General features: G+C 49.1%; 1 protein-coding gene across 6 annotated transcripts in view; it reads left to right on the top strand.

Moving 5' to 3' along the window:
- Nucleotides 1-6,460: 6,460 nt before the first annotated feature.
- Nucleotides 6,461-17,952, top strand: part of ABCC1 (ATP binding cassette subfamily C member 1) — a 188,048-nt gene continuing 176,556 nt past the window's right edge. For all 6 annotated transcript variants that reach the window (XM_032269639.1, XM_032269638.1, XM_032269642.1 and 3 more), the window contains exon 1: nt 6,461-6,608. In XM_032269639.1, the coding sequence (XP_032125530.1) occupies nt 6,561-6,608 (48 nt within the window). In that variant the 5' untranslated portion in view covers nt 6,461-6,560. The remainder of the gene's footprint in view (nt 6,609-17,952) is intronic.

Raw genomic sequence — 17,952 nt, 5'->3', positions numbered from 1 at the left:
TGCAGGGCCTGCTAAGCCTAAAATATTTACAATCTGGCTCTTTATAGAAAAACGTTGCTAAGCCCTTGTCTAAGTGTTCTGAGTATGAAGTGAGCAAGACATAGCTAAGTCCCTCCATCATGGAGCTGACATTCTAGTGGGAAAAAGAAAAAGATTTGCAAACTTACAAGGCATCATAAATACATTTAGTATATGACTTAGGGTAATTAAATGGTAAGAAAAGAAAAAGTGGCCAGGCATAGTGGGTCACCCCTGTAATCCCAGCACTTTGGGAGGCCGAGGTGGGCGGATCACCTGAGGCCAAGAGTTCAAGACCAGCCTGGACAACAGGAAAAACCCCATATCTACTAAAAATACAAAAACTAGGTGGCCATGGTGGTGCGAACCTGTAATCCCAGCTGCTCGGGAAGCTGAGGTTGGAGGAATCACCGTGCCCGGCCTGCTTTCGCTTTTTGGCTACTGTGAATTATGCTGCTGTGAACGTGGGTATACAAATACCTGCTTGAGGCCGGGCATGGTGGCTCCTGCCTGTGATCCCAGCATTTTGGGAGGCTGAGGTGGGTGGATCACTATGTCAGGAGTTTGACACCAGCCTGGCCAAAATGGTGAAACCCTGTCTCTACTAAAAATACAAAAATTAGCCCGGTGTGGTGGTGCGCACCTGTAAATCCAGCTACTCAGGAGGCTGAGGCAGGAGAATTGCTTGAACCCAGGAGACAGATTGCAGTGAGTGCACCATTGCACTCCAGCCTGGGTGACAGAGGAAGACTCTGCCTCAGAAAACAAAAAAATAAAATACCTGCTCAAACCCCTGCTTTTACTTATTTTGATTACATCCATAGAAGTAGATTTGTCATATCTTTTTCCAGCAGGATTTGATATCAAGAACAAAGAGAGGCCATTGGAGGCTGCATGCAGGGTGCTTTACTAGGTCCCCTGGGGCTGCTGGGAGGGGTTCTGATTATAGTCGGGAGAGAAGGGCAATGGGGAGAGCAAGGAGGAGGTAGGTGCAGAAGTTCAGGTCAGAGATAGCAGCAGCTTCAAGGTCCCAATCTGGGCCAGGCGCTCATGCCTGTAATCTCAGCACTTTGAGAGTCCAAGGTGGGCGGATCACTCGAGTTCAGACGTTTGAGACCAGCCTGGCCAACGTGGCAAAACCCTGTCTCTACTAAAAATACAAAAGTTACTCAAGTATGGTGGTGCGTGCCTGTGTCCCAGCTACTCGGTAGGCTGGGTCAGGAGAATCACTTGAACCTGGGAGGTCGTGCCACTGCACTCCAGCCTGGGTGACAGAAAGAGACTCTATCTCAAAAAACAAAACAAAACAACAACAACAAAAAAAAAACACCTCCTAGTCTGGCTGGGGAGGCTACACAGAGCAAATAAATAAGTGAATAACAAATAGTGATAAGAGCTCCTACATAAATGAACAAGAACAGAGTGCTAGGATCATAGAAAATACAAGGAGGATCTCTGGCATTCTTTCTGCTACCTACCAGTTAACTGAGGCTTGAAATCTAAAATCCAAATCTTTTTTTTTTTTTTTTTTTTTTGGAGACGGAGTTTCTTGTTACCCAGGCTGGAGTGCAATGGCACGATCTCGGCTCACCGCAACCTCCGCCTCCTGGGTTCAGGCAATTCTCCTGCCTCAGCCTCCTGAGTAGCTGGGATTACAGGCATTCACCACCATGCCCAGCTAATGTTTTTGTATTTTTAGTAGAGATGGGGTTTCACCATGTTGACCAGGATGGTCTTGATCTCTTGACGTCGTGATCCACCCGCCTCGGCCTCCCTAAGTGCTGGGATTACAAGCATGAGCCACCGCGCCCGGCCTCAAATCTTGCATCTTAATCATGAATCACTTTGTTGCCAGTTGCATGGGTTTTATGCAAGGCCCAGAGTTTCTTGGTCTAAGGGTGTTTGTTATATTGCAAGAGCCCCTAATGGGGAGGAAGGGCTTAGAAAGAAGGTAAAGGGGTGGTTTGAGCCTGTGGCTGAAACACTTGCACGGAGAGGCTTGGTGGTTAGGAACAGAGCTGAGCCTTATCTCTGCCACATTCCAGCGGTCGGATCTGGAATAAGTTACTTCATGCCTCTAACCCCAGTTTCTGCTTTTGGAAAATGGTAGACTAATTTGTTTGGTCTATAATTTACTTCCTTCTTTGTTTTGGTCACTCCTGTGTATACAGCACCTAATACAGCATCTGGCACACAGGAGACCCACAATCAATATTTTTTAACTTTTTTCTTTTTCTTTTTCTTTTTTTTTTTTGAGATGGAGTCTTTCTCTGCTGCCCAGGCTGCAGTACAGTGATATCAATCTTGGCTCACTGCAACCTCCGCCTCCTGGGTTCAAGTGATTCTCCTGCCTCAGCCTCCCGCGTAGCTGGCATTACAGGCATGTGCCATCATGTTCGGCTAATTTTTGTGTTTTTAGTAAAGGTGGCATTTCACCTCACCTTCCTGAGAAGCTGAGACTATAGGCGTGCACCACAATGCCTGGCTAATTTTTTTTTTTTTTTTTTTTTTTGAGACAGAGTCTCACTGTGTCACACAGGCTTGAGTGCAGTGGTGTGATCTCAGCTCACTGCAACCTTCGAGTTCTGGGTTCAAGTGATTTTCCTGCCTTAGCCTCCTGAGTAGATCAGATTACAGGTGTGTGCTGCTCTGCCTGGCTAAATTTTTTGTATTTTTAATAGAGACGGGGTTTCTCCATCTTGGCCAGGCTAGTCTTGAATTCCAGAATTCAGGCAATCCACCCACCTTAGCCCACCTTTTTGTATTTTTTGTAGAGATGGGGTTTTGCCATGTTGCTTGGGCTGGTCTCAGTCTCCTGGGCTTAAGAGATCCACCTGCCTTGGCCTCCCAAAGTGCTGGGATTACAGGCGTAAGTCAGTGCACCTGGCCAGATTGTTAGTTTTCCAAAGTAGTTGAGCAGATTTATACATCTCCTAGCAGAGCGTGCCTGTCCCAGTTAATCGATGTCTTTGTCTGCACGTGGAATTTTCAGTCTTTCCTGTCACTCTGGTGGGTGTATGATAATGGTATTTCACTGGGGCTTTATTTGTGTTTCACTGATGACTAATGATGTTGGGCACATTTTCATATGCTTGCTTAATAAATGTTTGTTTAAAGGATAAATAAAGAATGAATGAATAAAACATGGAAAGAAATCCAACTGTGTCTTGTGCCTTGCCTAAAACTCACCAGTGGCTCCCAGTGCCCTTCCCTTGGCTGACAGGATCCAGCCTGCTCTGGATGGATTTCTTTTACTTCCTTCCCTGGGTTCCTGCCACCCAGGCTGTCTTCAGTTTCCTCCAAGGGCCCTCCCCGCTTCATAACTTTTCCATAAAGTGTTTTCTTCCACCAAGAACACAAGCCAGACCCCAGGAACCCAGACTCATTCCTTGTATCTCAGCTTGAAAGCCTTTTCCTCCGGGAAGCCTTCTCTGACTTCCACCCCCAGCAGGTCAGAACCTCTTTAGGTTCCCTTTTGCCCATTTTTTTTTTTTTTTTTTTGATATGGAGTCACACTTTGTCACCCAGGCCGGAGTGCAGTGGGGCCACCTCAGCTCACTGCAACCTCCACCTCCTGGGTTCAAGTGATTCTCCTGCCTCAGTCTCCTGAATAGCTGGAATTATAGGCACCCACCACCACGCTTGGTTAATTTTTGTATTTTCATTTTTATTATTTATTTATTTGAGACAGAGTCTTGGTTTGTCACCCAGGCTGGAGTGCAGTGGCGTGATCTCGGCTCACTGCAACCTCCGCCTTCCAGGTTCAAGTGATTCTTCTGCCGCAGACTCTGGAGTAGCTGGGATTACAGGTGCCCGTCACCACGCCCAGCTAATTTTTAGATTTTAGTAGAGATGGGGTTTTACCTTGTTGGTCAGGCTGGTCTCGAACTCCTGACCTTAAGTGATCCACCTGCCTTGGCCTCCCAAAGTGCTAGGATTACAGGCGTGAGCTACCATGCCCAGACCACTTTTCCTTTCTAGTTGTGACCGTGGTAGTAAATATCTCCCCTGGCTTTTTTTTTTTTTTTTTTCTGAGACAAGGTCTCACTGTGTTACCCAGGCTGTAGTGCGGCGGTAGGATCATAGCTCACTGCAGCATTGAACTCATGGGCCAAGTGAATCTCCCACCTCTGCCTCCCAAAGTACTGAGATTACACGTGTGAGTCACCACTTCTGGCCTGTAAATACCCTTTCAAAAATATAATATTTGATTAACATCTGCCATCTTACCACAAAAAACACTTAAAATCCTTTCGGCTCCACAAGAGTAGTAATTTTATCTTGTTCCTAAGCAAGACATCTGGCATATAGTAAATGCTCAATAAATATTTGTTGATAGTATAAAGGTCAAGCAACAGCACGATTGGCATTATTACATGAAAGTAATTATCCCTTAGAAACTCACTCGCCCTTAGGGGGACCTGGGCCAATAAAAAAAACACACAAAACAATCGTATCTACCTTCTTCTTTCTTCCTTCGCTAGGTCCTTTGTGGGGGGGGGGTCTCAAATGCACACACTGTTTCTGTTTCATTTGGTGCAGCTGTTGTGTGTATGCACATGTGTTATGGAAACCACACATCAGGCAGGAGATAAAGGAGGAGAGGGGAAAAAAAAGGCATCGCTGGTATCACAGTGAAAGTTTATATTCCCAGGCCTTGCCCTAGCTCCTCTGTCTCTGCCTGTCTGCCTATGAAACAGATCAAAAGCAATATGGTGCAATGGATGGCATTATAGATTTCCCACTTCCCTAGCCAGACTTCCTTAAGTTTGGCTTAAGTGATTAGCCGTCCAAAGAATCCGTGACAATTAATGCTGTCTTTCTGGGCCTCAGTCTCCTCATTTGCAAAGCTCGGGTAATACTACCTCTTACCTCAAGGGGTTGTGAGAATTGCACAAGTTAATTTAAGTAAAATGCTAAGAACACAGCCTTAGGAAGACTTGTCACTGTAAATGCCCATTATTACTATTTTTTGAGACGGAGTCTTGCTGTGTTGCCCAGGCTAGAGTGCAATGGCATGATTTTGGCTCACTGCAACCTCTGCATCCTAGGTTCAAGCAATTCTCCTTTTTCAGCTTCTCAAGTAGTTGGGACTACAGGTGCCTGCCACCACGCCGGGCTAATTTTTGTATTTTTTGCAGAGATGGGGTTTTTGGTGTTGGCCAGGCTGCTTTTGAACTCTTGACCTCAAGTGATTGGCCCACCTCGGCCTCCCAAAGTGATAGGATTACAAGCATGAACCACCATGCTTGGACTATATTTATTTTTATTTTTATTTATTTTTTTGAGACTGAGTCTCGCTCTGTCACCCAGGTTGGAGTGCAGTGGCGCAATCTCAGCTCACTGGAACCTCTGCCTCGCACATTTAAGTGTTCTCCTGCCTCTGCCTCCGGAGTAGCTGGGAGTACAGGCATGTGCCACCACACCCGACTGATTTTTTGTATGTTTAGTAGGGACTGGGTTTCACTGTGCTAGCCAGGGTGGTCTCAATCTCCTGATCTCGTGATCCACCTGCCTTGGCCTCCCAAAGTTCTGGGATTACAGGCGTGAGCCACCGTGCACTGTCAGCTGGCCTGTTATTATTATGTCTTAAGGCTTCAGTTTCCTTACCACTGAGGTCAGGATCAATAACCCTGCTATTATTTCCTAAGTGATGCTTAAAGAGGGTGAGAAGCAGCAAAGGCACTCTGCACACAGGTGAGGACCATAGCTGTTAGGGATGGAGACTGGCGCCCTCTGAGCCGTGAGTGCCCTGAAATCAGACTGCTCATGGGTTTGAATCTCACTTCCCCTTTCACTCCTTGCTAACTGTGTGACCTCAGGCAAGTTACTTCGCCTCTCTGAACTTCAGTTTCCCCTTCTGTAAAATATAGGTGAATAAGAGTATCCACCTCCTCCTGTCTGAGTCAGCTTTGGAGTCAGCGAACCGGGTTCAAATCCCAGCCGTGCCAGTGATTAGCCAGAAGACCCTGATCCTGGCCAGAGGGAATCACTCAACCTCTCTGCACCTGGTGTTCTTCCTTCTTGAAAGAGGAGACAGAACAGGACGAAATGAGGCCGTAACTAAAACGCGCAGCACACTCCAGGCGGGTAGAGGGCTCCGTTCACGTTATTTTCCCTGGGTTACGGACACTGTCGTTCAACAGGATTTGAAAAGTGGTCGCAGGATGTGTGGCCTTAAAGACCGCAGGCGCTTCCGGAGGGCCAGCCAGCGCTCCCCGGGCCCGTCGGAGAGCGGGTGGGCCTAGGCCTCCGAGGATCTGAGGGCGGGCGGCGTCCAGGCCCGGGGCGCCGAGGGGTGGCGGGTACCCCTGCCCACGCGGAGCCGGGCGAGGTGAGCCGGGCGCCGGGGCGGGGCGGGGCGGGGCGGCCGCATCCCCGTGACGCGCCGGCCAACCAGGCGGCGTTGCGGCCCCGGCCCCGGCCCCGGCTCCCTGCGCCGCCGCAGCCGCCGCCCGCCCTCCCGCCGCTGCCACCTCCAGCGCCAGCAGCCGGGCCTCATCGCCCGCCGCCCGGTGCCCGCCGCCGCCCGCGCCGTCCGCATGGCGCTCCGGGGCTTCTGCAGAGCCGATGGCTCCGACCCGCTCTGGGTGCGTGCCGGGGGCAGTTTGGGGCAGGCGGGAAGGAGGGAGGGAGCGAGGGAGGCCGGCGGGGAGGGGAAGCGCCGGGCCCGCAGCCGCCGGGAGCACCCCACTTCCCGCTCTGCGTCCGGCTTGGGGGGGCCCGGGACCCTCGCTTCCCCCGCGGCCCGGCCCCTCTCTGGGGAGCGGGGTATGGGTGAAAACTTGGGTGACTCAGTTCTGGGGAGCAGGGCGTGGGGGGCCGCGTGCCCAGCTTTGGGGTTTTGGAGGGGAGGGTCAGGGGCCAGAGCCTCGGGGAGGAGGCCTTCCTGTTTTGGGGTGCCGGCCTCTAATTAAAAACCTTCCAGGGAAAGGGACGCTAGAGATGTGGGGTGGGAAAGGGGGTGGCTCTGCTTCTGTTCTCCTATCTCCTTTGTAGTTAGGGTTCCCCTTTCACGAAAAATACCCCATGACCAATGGGGTGAGCTGGGGAAGGGCTTAGATTGTAGAAAGGGACTTTCATTGTCTCCCCAAAGTTGTCTTACAGCCACGTTACACTTCTGTGGTTACCTAGCTTTGTCTTTTTTGTTGCTGCTTAAATACTCCGGGGAAAGTTTGGGGGAACCAAGGAAGAAGGGGGGTGTTCACCTTTGACATGTTCCACCTGACCCTCGGCTCGGGTCAGATTTGGGGTGCAGCTGAGGACGCCCAGGACCCTGGTACCTGTGGTCATGCCCTTCCTAACCTGAAACACGTGGAGCTCCTTTCTGGGGATGCCCCTTAGATTTAAACCTGGCAACTTTTCTTCTGGAACGTGGACGGCGGAGCCTGGCTGGATGTCTGGAGTCCACTTTCAGTGGTTTACGTCCAGTCTTTAGTGCTTCAGCTTCTCCGTAATGCGATTTGCCTGTGTGTTCCAAGAAGGCACTTCTGTGCGGTGCTGTCTTGATTACTGGTGAACGCAGTAGGCAAATCTGGACAGGACTGTTTCTCCTCTTTTGCTTAGGAATCGGGAGAAACAGTCTTGGGTCTTAGGAGTTGGTGATTAGCATCCAAAAATACGTTCTGGTCCTGATTTGCTGGCCTTCCCTTGAAGGCTGCATTTGGAGTGTTGAAAAGTCATCCCCCAGGGCCCCATTGGAGAGTTTTGTTTGTTTTTTAGCAGGGTGTGATTGTGTTTAATAATCTACCACACTCCCATTTTAAGCTAGTGGAGTTGGAGATTGACATCAGAGCTAGAAACAGAACATAAACTTTGCCTTCAGGGTCTGGGAGTGATTGAAGCCTCTTTGCAGATGGACTTTGTTTAGCAGAGGAAGAAAAACCTGTGGATCCTTTGTTACCAGGTGTCATAACAGCAAGATTATCTTTTGCAAAGATTCACATGGTGATCTAGGTTCGTGTTGCTGGGAATTCCGGAACATTCTCTAGTTTATTTTCTTCTTCTGAATTGAGGAGGCGGTGAAACTGGTGACCCTACGTGAGGTTTTGTATCAGGACGTATTTTATTGATGGCCACTGGTAGTTGATGGCTAATGAGTATGCTTGGGGTGCCCTTTGTTTCTGTATCTTAACAGACTCATCCAGAAAGTCCAGTTGTGTTTGTTGATTTGTTTCCCCGTCAAGGACTTTTTGTCACAGATATTGCCAGGTGGTTGGGTTTTGCGTGGGGATGATCGTAGCTGATCTCTGCCTCAGTAGGTACCCTGTCCACTTCTTTGACCTTGAATATTTCTGCTGCCTGGATTCCAAGACTTGCTGGACGTGCCCTGGAACCAGAATTTGAGAGGAGGCAGCTGGGGCCTGAGTGGGAAAATCGCAATGTAATTAAAATGGAAAGCTAGAAAGTAGGTAGTTTTTGTGTTTTTCTTTTTCTTTTTGAGGCAGAGTCTCTCTGTGTGGCCCAGGCTAGAGTGCAGTGGTGTGATCTCAGTTCACTATAATCTCTGCCTCCTGGGCTCAAGTGATCCTCCTAACTCAGCCTCCCGAGCAGCTGGGACTACAGGCGTGTTCCACCACACCCAACTAATTTTTGTATTTTTTGTAGAGACAGGGACACACTGTGTTGCCCAGGTTGGTCTCGAACTCCTGGGCTCAAGTGGTCCTCCTGCCTCAGCCTCCCAAAGTGTTGGGGTTATAGGCATGAGCCGCTGCGCTGGCTGTTTTTGTGTTTTTCTTTTCTTTTTTTTTTTTTTTTTTTTTTTTGAGACGGAGTTTCACTCTTGTTACCCAGGCTGGAGTGCAATGGCGCGATCTCGGCTCACCGCAAACTCCGCCTCCCCGGTTCAGGCAATTCTCCTGCCTCAGCCTCCCAAGCAGCTGGGACTACAGGCACGCGCCACCATGCCCAGCTAATTTTTTGTATTTTTAGTAGAGACGGGGTTTCATCATGTTGACCAGGATGGCCTCGATCTCTTGACCTCGTGATCCACCCGCCTCGGCCTCCCAAAGTGCTGGGATTACAGGCTTGAGCCACCGCGCCCGGCCTGTTTTTGTGTTTTTCAAGGCAGTATGTTGCAGACCAGGAGCAACTGGCCTTCAGGCAGTCAGATAGCTGTGTGACCTTGAGCAAGCCACTTTCCCTCTGTGTGCCTCATTTTGTTAATCTATAAAATGGGATAGGAGCCAAAAATATCGCAGCCTTCTGTGGTTGTAGTGGAGTGAATGGGCTAATCTTTGTAAGCGGCTCAGCTTGTGCCCTGCACAGCGATAAACAATGGCTATTATTAAATGCTATTTTTTCCAAAGATAAAGTTGTGTGTTTCAAGCTCCTTGTTGTTCCTTTGGATTCACCTGTTCTTTAGCTGGTGCGGATGGAGTTGGGCTGTGGAAAGGCAGTGAGGCATTCTTGCTCGGCTCCCATTGTGACCAAGGTCACAAGGTGAGTGGGCCTTGTGGGACTCTGTCAGAGCTTGGTTCCTAGGCCCCTGTTTGCCTCTGAGCCCCAGGAAATGTCCAGAAAAACCAGAACATGGAAATGGCCCATAAGATGGGTTCTGTTGACCTTCACTCAGGCAGATGCTCTGGGAAGAGAAAAGGAGAACTTCGCTATCAAACTGGAAACGAGGGCCTGATGACAGGGTCCCAGTTACCACGGAGGCTGAGGCACGAGAGTCACTTGAACTCTGGAGAGGGGTGTGGACTGGTAATGGGGGCTGGTTTGTGGTTGATATTTGAATGATGGTTGGAAAAATGGGCCTGGGCCTTTTTTTGGGTTCATTTAAAAAAAAGAAAAAAAAGCAGGCCAGGTGCGGTGGCTCACACCTGTAATCCCAGCACTTTGGGAGGCTGAGGCAGGTGGATCGATTTAAGGTCAGGAATTCGAGACCAGCCTGGGTGACATGGCTTGCTGACCCCCATCTCTACTAAAAATACAAAACAAAAAATAGCCAGGCATGGTGGTGCGATACCTGTGGTCCCAGCTATGGGGAAGGCCGAGGCATGAGAATCACTTGAACTCTGTGGGGATGGAGGCTGCAGTGAGCTGAGATCACAGTCCCTGCACTCCAGTCTGGACCGCAGACTGAGACCCTGTCTCAAAAATAAAAGAAAGGACTGGGTGTGGTGGCTCACGCCTATAATCCCAGCACTGTGGGAGACCAAGGTGGGTGGATCACCTGAGGTCAGGAGTTCAAGACCAGCCCGACCAACATGGTGAAGCCCCATCTCTACTAAAAATAGAAAATTAGCTGGGTGTGGTGATGCATGCCTGTTAATACCAGCTACTTGGGAGGCTGAGGCAGGAGAATTGCTTGAACCCAGGAGGCAGAGATTGCAGTGAGCCGAGATCGCACCACTGTACTCCAGCCTGGGTGACAGAGTGACCCTCTCAAAGAAAAAAAAAACAACTAATGTGTTTCAGGGCCTGTATAGAAAAATTGAAAATTATGGAAAAGCAGAGAAAACAACTTGGTATGAAGCATTATAATGTGGTGGCTCAGCAAATCCGGCTCTCCTGCTGAGGCAAGTTACTACTTCTCTCTGTGCCTCAGTTTCCCTATGTGGGATAACATAGTACGTATGAATAGTGGTGACTTGAGGAAGAAGTGGGTGAATCTTCAGCAAGGATTTAAAATGTTGCTGCTTGGTACACAGTGCCCAGTGAATGTCAGTGGTCGTCACCACCTGGAATTCTCCAGTTCATTTTTGCTGTCGCACTGACTGTCACTGGAATGACCAGAAGGAAGCTGCAGGCATGTGTCACCGTCCATGGAGTGAGCTGGTCACAGGGTCCATGTGCACCTCTGAGATACTCTTTGCCATACACCAACTCAGTAGACCCCTGAATATCCAACTTAGCCACCAAGAGAAATCTCTTAGAAGCTATCAGAAATTCCTCTTGGGGCTGGGGTTGGCCTTGGAGTTAGTCTGATCCCTGCTTTCATGCCTCCCGTTGGCTCCAAAAAAGTCTACGAAGAGCCAATTATTTCCCTCCTCCCAGTGCGGCTTTGGTTTTCTTTTTTTTAACTTATTTTTATTTTAAGATGAGGTTTCCCCATATTGGTCAGGCTGGTCTTGAACTTCTGACCTCAGGTGATCAGCCTACCTCAGCCTCCCAAAGTGCTGGGATTACAGGCGCGGCTTTGGTTTTCAAATCCATCCTTTAGCCTTCTCCCCTTTCCTCTGTTTCTTCTCTCCCACCAACCACCCCCTTTTAAAATTTTTGTTTCTGAGACCGTGTCTTGCTCTGTCTCCCAGGCTGGAGTGCAGTGGTGTGATCTTGGCTCACTGCAATCTCTGCCTACTGGGTTCAGGTGATTCTCCTGCCTCAGCCTCCTGAGTAGCTGGGATTACAGGTACCTACCAGCACACCTGGCTAATTTTTGTATTTTTAGTAGAGACAGGGTTTCATCATGTTGGCCAGGCTGGTCTCCAGCTCTTGACTTCAAGTGGTCCGCCCGCCTCAGCCTCCCAAAGTATTGGGATTATAGGCATGAGCCACTGTGCTTAGCCTGTTTTCCCCCTTTTTGACACCCCCCCACCCTTCCTCTCTCCCTTCCTTATGGATTGTTAGAGTGGAAAGGGATGTCAGATCTTGGGGGGCCCTCCACCCACCTCATTTTATGGACCTGGACTCTGGTCCAGGATGGTGACATGACAGGGTGCAGGGCACCTTTGGGAGGAGATGAGGGTGACCTGGGAGAGGCCTGGGTAGGGATGGACTCAGGATTCCTGATCAAATGTGTTGGCGAAATGGAGCCGCTGCAGCCAGCAGGGGCCTTGCAGATGGCAGCTGCAGCTGGTCTCTTTGGCCAAGACTCTCCTGAAGGGTCGTGTTCTCCTTCTCTGGGGACAAGCTCTGTTTGTGATAGCCTGGAGGGGTTTCCTCACCTTTGCGACCTGGTGGTAGATGGAAAAAAGAACCTTTTCCTGTGTGTACACAACTTTGAGGAGCGGATATCCCCACGTGTGTGTCTTCCACTGACTGAGTTCCTCCAGGAACGTGAGCTTTGTCTCCCCATCTCAGCCTGCAGCTTTGACTTCTCCCTTCCTCCTCCCATTTAGTATCACTTCTGCCAGCAGATGGTGTTGCTCGTGCCTTCAAACAGTCGGCTTCTCATGGCCTCCCCGGCTGCTGCTCTGGCCTGAGTCACCGTCGGCCAATTCCTGGATTTAAAGAGTCACTTCAGTCCAGGTGTCGTGGCTCATGCCTGTAATCCTGGCACTTTGGGAGGCCAAGACAGACGGATCATTCGAGGCCAGGAGTTCAAGACCAGCCTGGGCAAAATGGTGAAAACCCGTCTCAACTAAAAACAAAAAAATTAGCTGAGCCTGGTGGTGGGTACCTGTGATCCCAGCTACTTGGGAGGCTGAGGCAGGAGAATTGCTTGAGCCCCGGGGGTGTGGAGGTTGCAATGAACCAAGATTTTACCACTGCACTCCAGCCTGGGTGACAGAGTAAGACTCTGTCTCCAAAAAAAAAAAAAAAAGCAAACAGTCACCTCTTTGTTGCTGTGCCTCCTCTGCCCTTGACCCCTTCAGTGTTGCCCTTCTGCTAAAACCCTGCAGTAGCTCCCTGAGCGTACAAGCCAAATGAATTACGGTGGCCTTGAAGGCTCGGCAGCATCTCTTCCCACTGCCTCTCTGGCTGCTTTCTGTCTCACTTTCCTCCAGCCACACTGGTGGACAGGCCCGCCCCTGCCTCAGGGCCTTTGCACTTCCTGTTTCCCCTACCTGCAGTGTCTCTCATCTTCAAACCTTGTTCCAGTGTCACCTCAGGCTTCCCTGCCTTTCTCTGTACTAGCAAATCTCTGTCCCTATCTACACTCCTGGCAGTCCTTACTGCCTTCTAATACACCTCATATTTTGCTTAAGTATTGTGCCTACTCTGTAAACTCCCACTAAAAGGTCAGCTCTATGGGGCAGGGATAATTGCCTGTGTTTGTTTGTGGCTATAATGCTAGCACCTAGAACTGTGCCAGGGGCTTAGTAAATAACAGTTGACCTTGGAACAATTCAGGGGTTAGTAGGACTGATGCCGTGTGTAGTTGAAAAATTCAGGGCTCAGCGTGGTGTCTCATGCCTGTAATACCAGCACTTTGGGAGGTCAAGGCAGGTGGATCACCTGAGGTTAGGAGTTTGAGACCAGCCTGACCAACATGGTGAAACCCTGTCTCTTTAACAATTAGCTGGGTGTGGTGGTAGATGCTTGTAATACCAGCTACCTGGGAAGCTGAGGCATGAGAATTGCTTGAACCTGGAAGGCGGACATTGCACTCCAGCCTGGTGACAGAGTGAGACTCTCAGAAAAAATCCAGGTATAACTTTCAACTCCCTAAACATTTAAGTATTAACAGCCTACTGTTGACTGGAAGTCTTACCGATAACATAAACAATTGGTAACACACGTTTTATTGTTGGGTTTTTTTTTTTTTTTTTTGTAGAGATAAGGAACTTGCTATGTTGCTCAGGCTGATCTCAAACTCCTGGCCTCAAGCTATCCTCCTGCCTCGGCCTCCTAAAGGGCTGGGACTAACTTATATCTTGCATATATATTATATACCATATTCTTACAGTGAAGCAAGGTTAGAAAAAAAAGGTTAAGAAACTAAAGGAAGAGAGGTTTTTACTCTTTATTAAGTGGAAGTGGGTTCATTAGAAAGGTCTTCATCTTGGTAGTCTTCATGTTGAGAAGTCGGAGGAGGAAGAGGAGGGGTTGATCTTGCTCTCATGGATGGCAGAGGCAGAAGAATCATCTGAGTATAAGTGGACCTGTGCAGTTTGAATGTGTCTTGTTCAAGAGTCAGCTGTGTTTGTTGAGTCATTGAATGGCATGAAGCACTATGGTGGCTTTTGGACTGGGTCCAAGCTTCTTCATAGGGATTTTAAGGATGAAATAGTCACTTGACTGTCTGGAATGGATACTAAGATAAAATGAGTTGTCCAGCTTTCTCATCAGATGGCTTATTTTTTTATATTTAAATTTTATTTTACTGAGACAGGGTCTTGCTGTGTCACCCAGGCTGGAGGGCAGTGGTGTGATCTCAGCTCACTGCAGCCTCAGCCTCCCGGCTCGAGCAGACCTCCCACTTCAGCCCCCACCGAGGTAGCTGGGACCACAGGCATATGGCACCACACCCAGCTAATTTTGGATTTTTTGTAGAGATGGGGTTTCCACCATGTGGCCCAGGTTGTTCTTGAACTCCTGAACTCAGACGATCCACTTGCTTTGGCCTCCCAGAGTGCTGGGATTATAGGTGTGAGCCACCGTGCCTGGCAAAACAGCTTCTGGTTTTTCTTAAAAAGGTCAGAACAGGGTTTTGTCCATCCCTCTTTTTCCAAGACTCAGTGTCTCACACACAGTGGGGGTCAATCAACATTTGAATTTGAGTGTTTGAGGTATGAGTTACAAGCTAGGGGTTAGATAGAGCTCCCCACAGTGCTGGGTTGGCTTGATTTTAATTATAGGAATGACTGTGATTTCCGGTATTTATTTATCTTTTTTTTTTTTTTTTTTTGAGATGGAGTTTCGCTCTTGTTACCCAGGCTGGAGTGCAATGGCGCGATCTCGGCTCACCGCAACCTCCGTCTCCTGGGTTCAGGCAATTCTCCTGCCTCAGCCTCCTGAGTAGCTGGGATTACAGGCACACGCCACCATGCCCAGCTAATTTTTTGTGTTTTTAGTAGAGACGGGGTTTCACCATGTTGACCAGGATGGTCTCGATCTCTTGACCTCGTGATCCACCCGCCTCGGCCTCCCAAAGTGCTGGGATTACAGGCTTGAGCCACCGCGCCCGGCCTTCCGGTATTTATTGATTGGCAGATTTCATAGAAACATCTGCATTTTTCCGACTTCCCTTGAAAAACCAGAAGCTCGGCTGGGCGCGGTGGCTGACGCCAGCACTTTGGGAAGCCGAGGCGGACAGATGATGAGGTCAGGAGTTCAAGACCAGCCTGACCAACATGGTGAAACCCTGTCTCTACTAGAAATACAAAAATTAGCCGGGCGTGTTGGTGTGCACCTGTAATATCAGGTACTCAGGAGGCTGAGGCAGGAGAATTGCTTGAACCTGGGAGGCGGAGGTTGCAGTGAGCTGAGGTCATGACTGGGAGACATAGTGAGATTCAGTCTCAAAAAAAAACAAAAAACCAGAAACCCTGCTAGCCCCAGGCCCGCATTTATACATGGTAGTGGTCTGCTGGGGTTGTTGCTTTAATTTTAAGGCCAAGTGTCTGTTGCCTTTATTTTATTATTTTTTTACAAATTAAACTTTATTTACTTGATTGAGAGCTTATTGTATTTTTTTTTTTTTTTTTGAGATGAAGTCTCACTCTGTCTTCCAGGCCGGAGTGCAGTGGTGGGATCACAGCTCACTACAACCTCTGCCTGCCCTCCCGGGTTCCTAGCTGATTCTCCTGCCTCAGCCTCCGAGTAGCTGGGATTACAGGCACGTGCCACCACACCCGGCTTATTTTTGTATTTTTAGTAGAGATGGGATTTCACCACATTGGCCAGGCTGGTCTCATTCTTGACCTCAAGTGATCTGCCCGCCTCAGCCTCCTCAAGTGCTGGGATTACAGGTGTGAGCCACTACACGTGGCCTGGTGCCTTTTTAAAATTGTGCTTCGCCACACCTGGTCTGCTTCTCATTGATGGAACCCCCTTGGCACCTGTTGGTATCTGAGTTGGCATCTGCTTTGAAGGCCAACCTCGAAGTAAGCGTCTAAGTAGTATGTTGGCTTCAGATTTTCACGGCGAAGTAAGGCCTCACTTTGATGATCAGATCTTGGTGGTCAGTACGAGTCCAGCTCCTGAAAACATGCCCAAACATTTTGCAAAAATAAAGCCCGGCATCCTGAGACAGGCTTCCCCTCCAGCTTAGCAAGAAAACTGGGATAGGATAGCATCCCTGCAGTTGGAGGAGTGGAGCTGAGGACCAGCACTTACCTCTTAGAGGCTGAATGGTTGAATAGGACCTTTGAGGAAGCTGTGTTTTGGGAGTGGGGACAGGGAAGACATTTGCTCAGTGTCTGCCCCGTTGACACCATTCTTTGTGTCCTGGTTGCAGTTTTGTGGACTGTAGTCTTAGCCACAAACATGGCTTCTACCCCCAGATGCTGGTAGCACTTCCCCTTGTTGTGACAACCGAAAATGTTTCTAGATGTTTCCAAGTGTCCCCTGGAGTGTGAAATCACTGGTGTTGAGGAATATGGGGGAGAAAAGAGGAGCAAGACCCTCCTCATCCTGCATTTCTCTAAGAGGTTGTGGGCTAGTGAACTTCTAGTCTAATGGGTTTACTGGGGTTGCCTTGGAGAAGCTTAATGAGACCTTAAGGAGATTAAACTCCAATTAGCTAGAGAAGAAACTTGCAGCAGTTTCTTTTTGAGGGCTGTGTCTTTTCGCCTTTTTCCATTTTTCCAGCTGGAGTTGTGACAGTTCATTCTCCCCTGGGAAAATGAAAATGGCTTTTGCTTTTTCTTTTGAGACAGAGTCTCCCTCTGTCGCCCAGGCTAGAGTGCAGTGGCACAATCATAGCTCACTGCAGCCTTGACCTCCTGGGCTGAAGCCATCCTCCCATCTTAACCTCCCGACTAGCTGGGACCACAGGCACACGGCACTACACCTGGGTAATTTTTGTATTTTTTGTAGGGTCAGGGTCTGCCATGTTGCCCAGGCTGGTCTCAAAGTCCTGGGATCAAGTGATTCTCCTGCCTTGGAGCTGGGATTAGAGGCCGGAGCCACAGTGCCTTTCTTGTGACATCAGCTTTGCAGCTCTACTCCTTCATTTTGAAGTTCCCTGGGAGAAGCAGACGATCAAAGTTGAGATTCCACTTAAACCAAAGGGACACTTAACTGTGGGATTCATCTCCTGGGGAGTTTGCCAGGTTTTGGAAAGTCAGTTTTTTTTTTTGAGACGGAGTTTCACTCTTGTTGCCCAGGCTGGAGTGCAATGGCGCGATCTCGGCTTACCGCAACCTCCGCCTCCTGGGTTCAGGCAATTCTCCTGCCTCAGCCTCCTGAGTAGCTGGGATTACAGGCACGTGCCACCATGCCCAGCTAATTTTTTGTATTTTTAGTAGAGACGGGGTTTTACCATGTTGACCAGGATGGTCTCGATCTCTTGACCTCGTGATCCACCCGCCTCGGCCTCCCAAAGTGCTGGGATTACAGGCTTGAGCCACCGCGCCCGGCCTGGAAAGTCAGTTTTAATGGCCAGGGAGGGTGGCTCTAGGCTAGCATCCTGTAACCTTCAGGAAGTAACTGAGATTTTTAGGGAGCTTTTCTCTTCCTCTCTGTCAGTTTTCTCTCTGAGAAACTTCAGTCTACCTTTTACTGACTGCCTAGGTAATACTTGCTTGGAGAAGATATATGATGTCTAAGTTTTTCTAGTATGAGACATTTGTGTATCAATTGATCGACTGATGGATTGATGGGGTCTTGTCCTGTTGCCCTGGCTGATTGTGCCACTGCAGTGCAGTCTTGACCTCCCAGGCTCAAGTGACCCTCCCAACTCACCCTCTCTAGTAGCTGGGACTACAGTCATGCACCACCACTCCTGGCTAATTTTCATAATTTTTTTTTGTAGAGATGGGGTTTTGCTATGCTGCCCAGTTTGTTTCTGAACTCCTGAGCTCAAGTGGTCTTCCTGAGCTCAAACAGCTTCCCCGGGTGCTGGGATTACAGGTGTGCGCCATTGTGCCTGGCCTCCTGTGGTCTTTTATAGCCCTGGGTTCATTGTCTTGTTCTTATCTCACTGTTTTTCATTTATTCATTTATTCAATCATTAACTGAGCATCTACTACGTGCTGCTGCTGCTCTAGACACTGAGGATACAACATGAACAGGACAGAACAGGCCAGTGTTCTCATAGGGTTTACACCGAGGGTGACTGAAATGGTTTTAGATGCAAGTAAGTGCTGCAAAGGCTTGAAC

This window comes from Sapajus apella, unplaced genomic scaffold (assembly GCF_009761245.1).
Source record: "Sapajus apella isolate SASKATOON/1434 unplaced genomic scaffold, GSC_monkey_1.0 scaffold196, whole genome shotgun sequence".
In the NCBI taxonomy this organism is placed as follows: Eukaryota; Metazoa; Chordata; class Mammalia; order Primates; family Cebidae; genus Sapajus; species Sapajus apella.
This window is presented reverse-complemented; position numbering and strand designations above follow the sequence as displayed.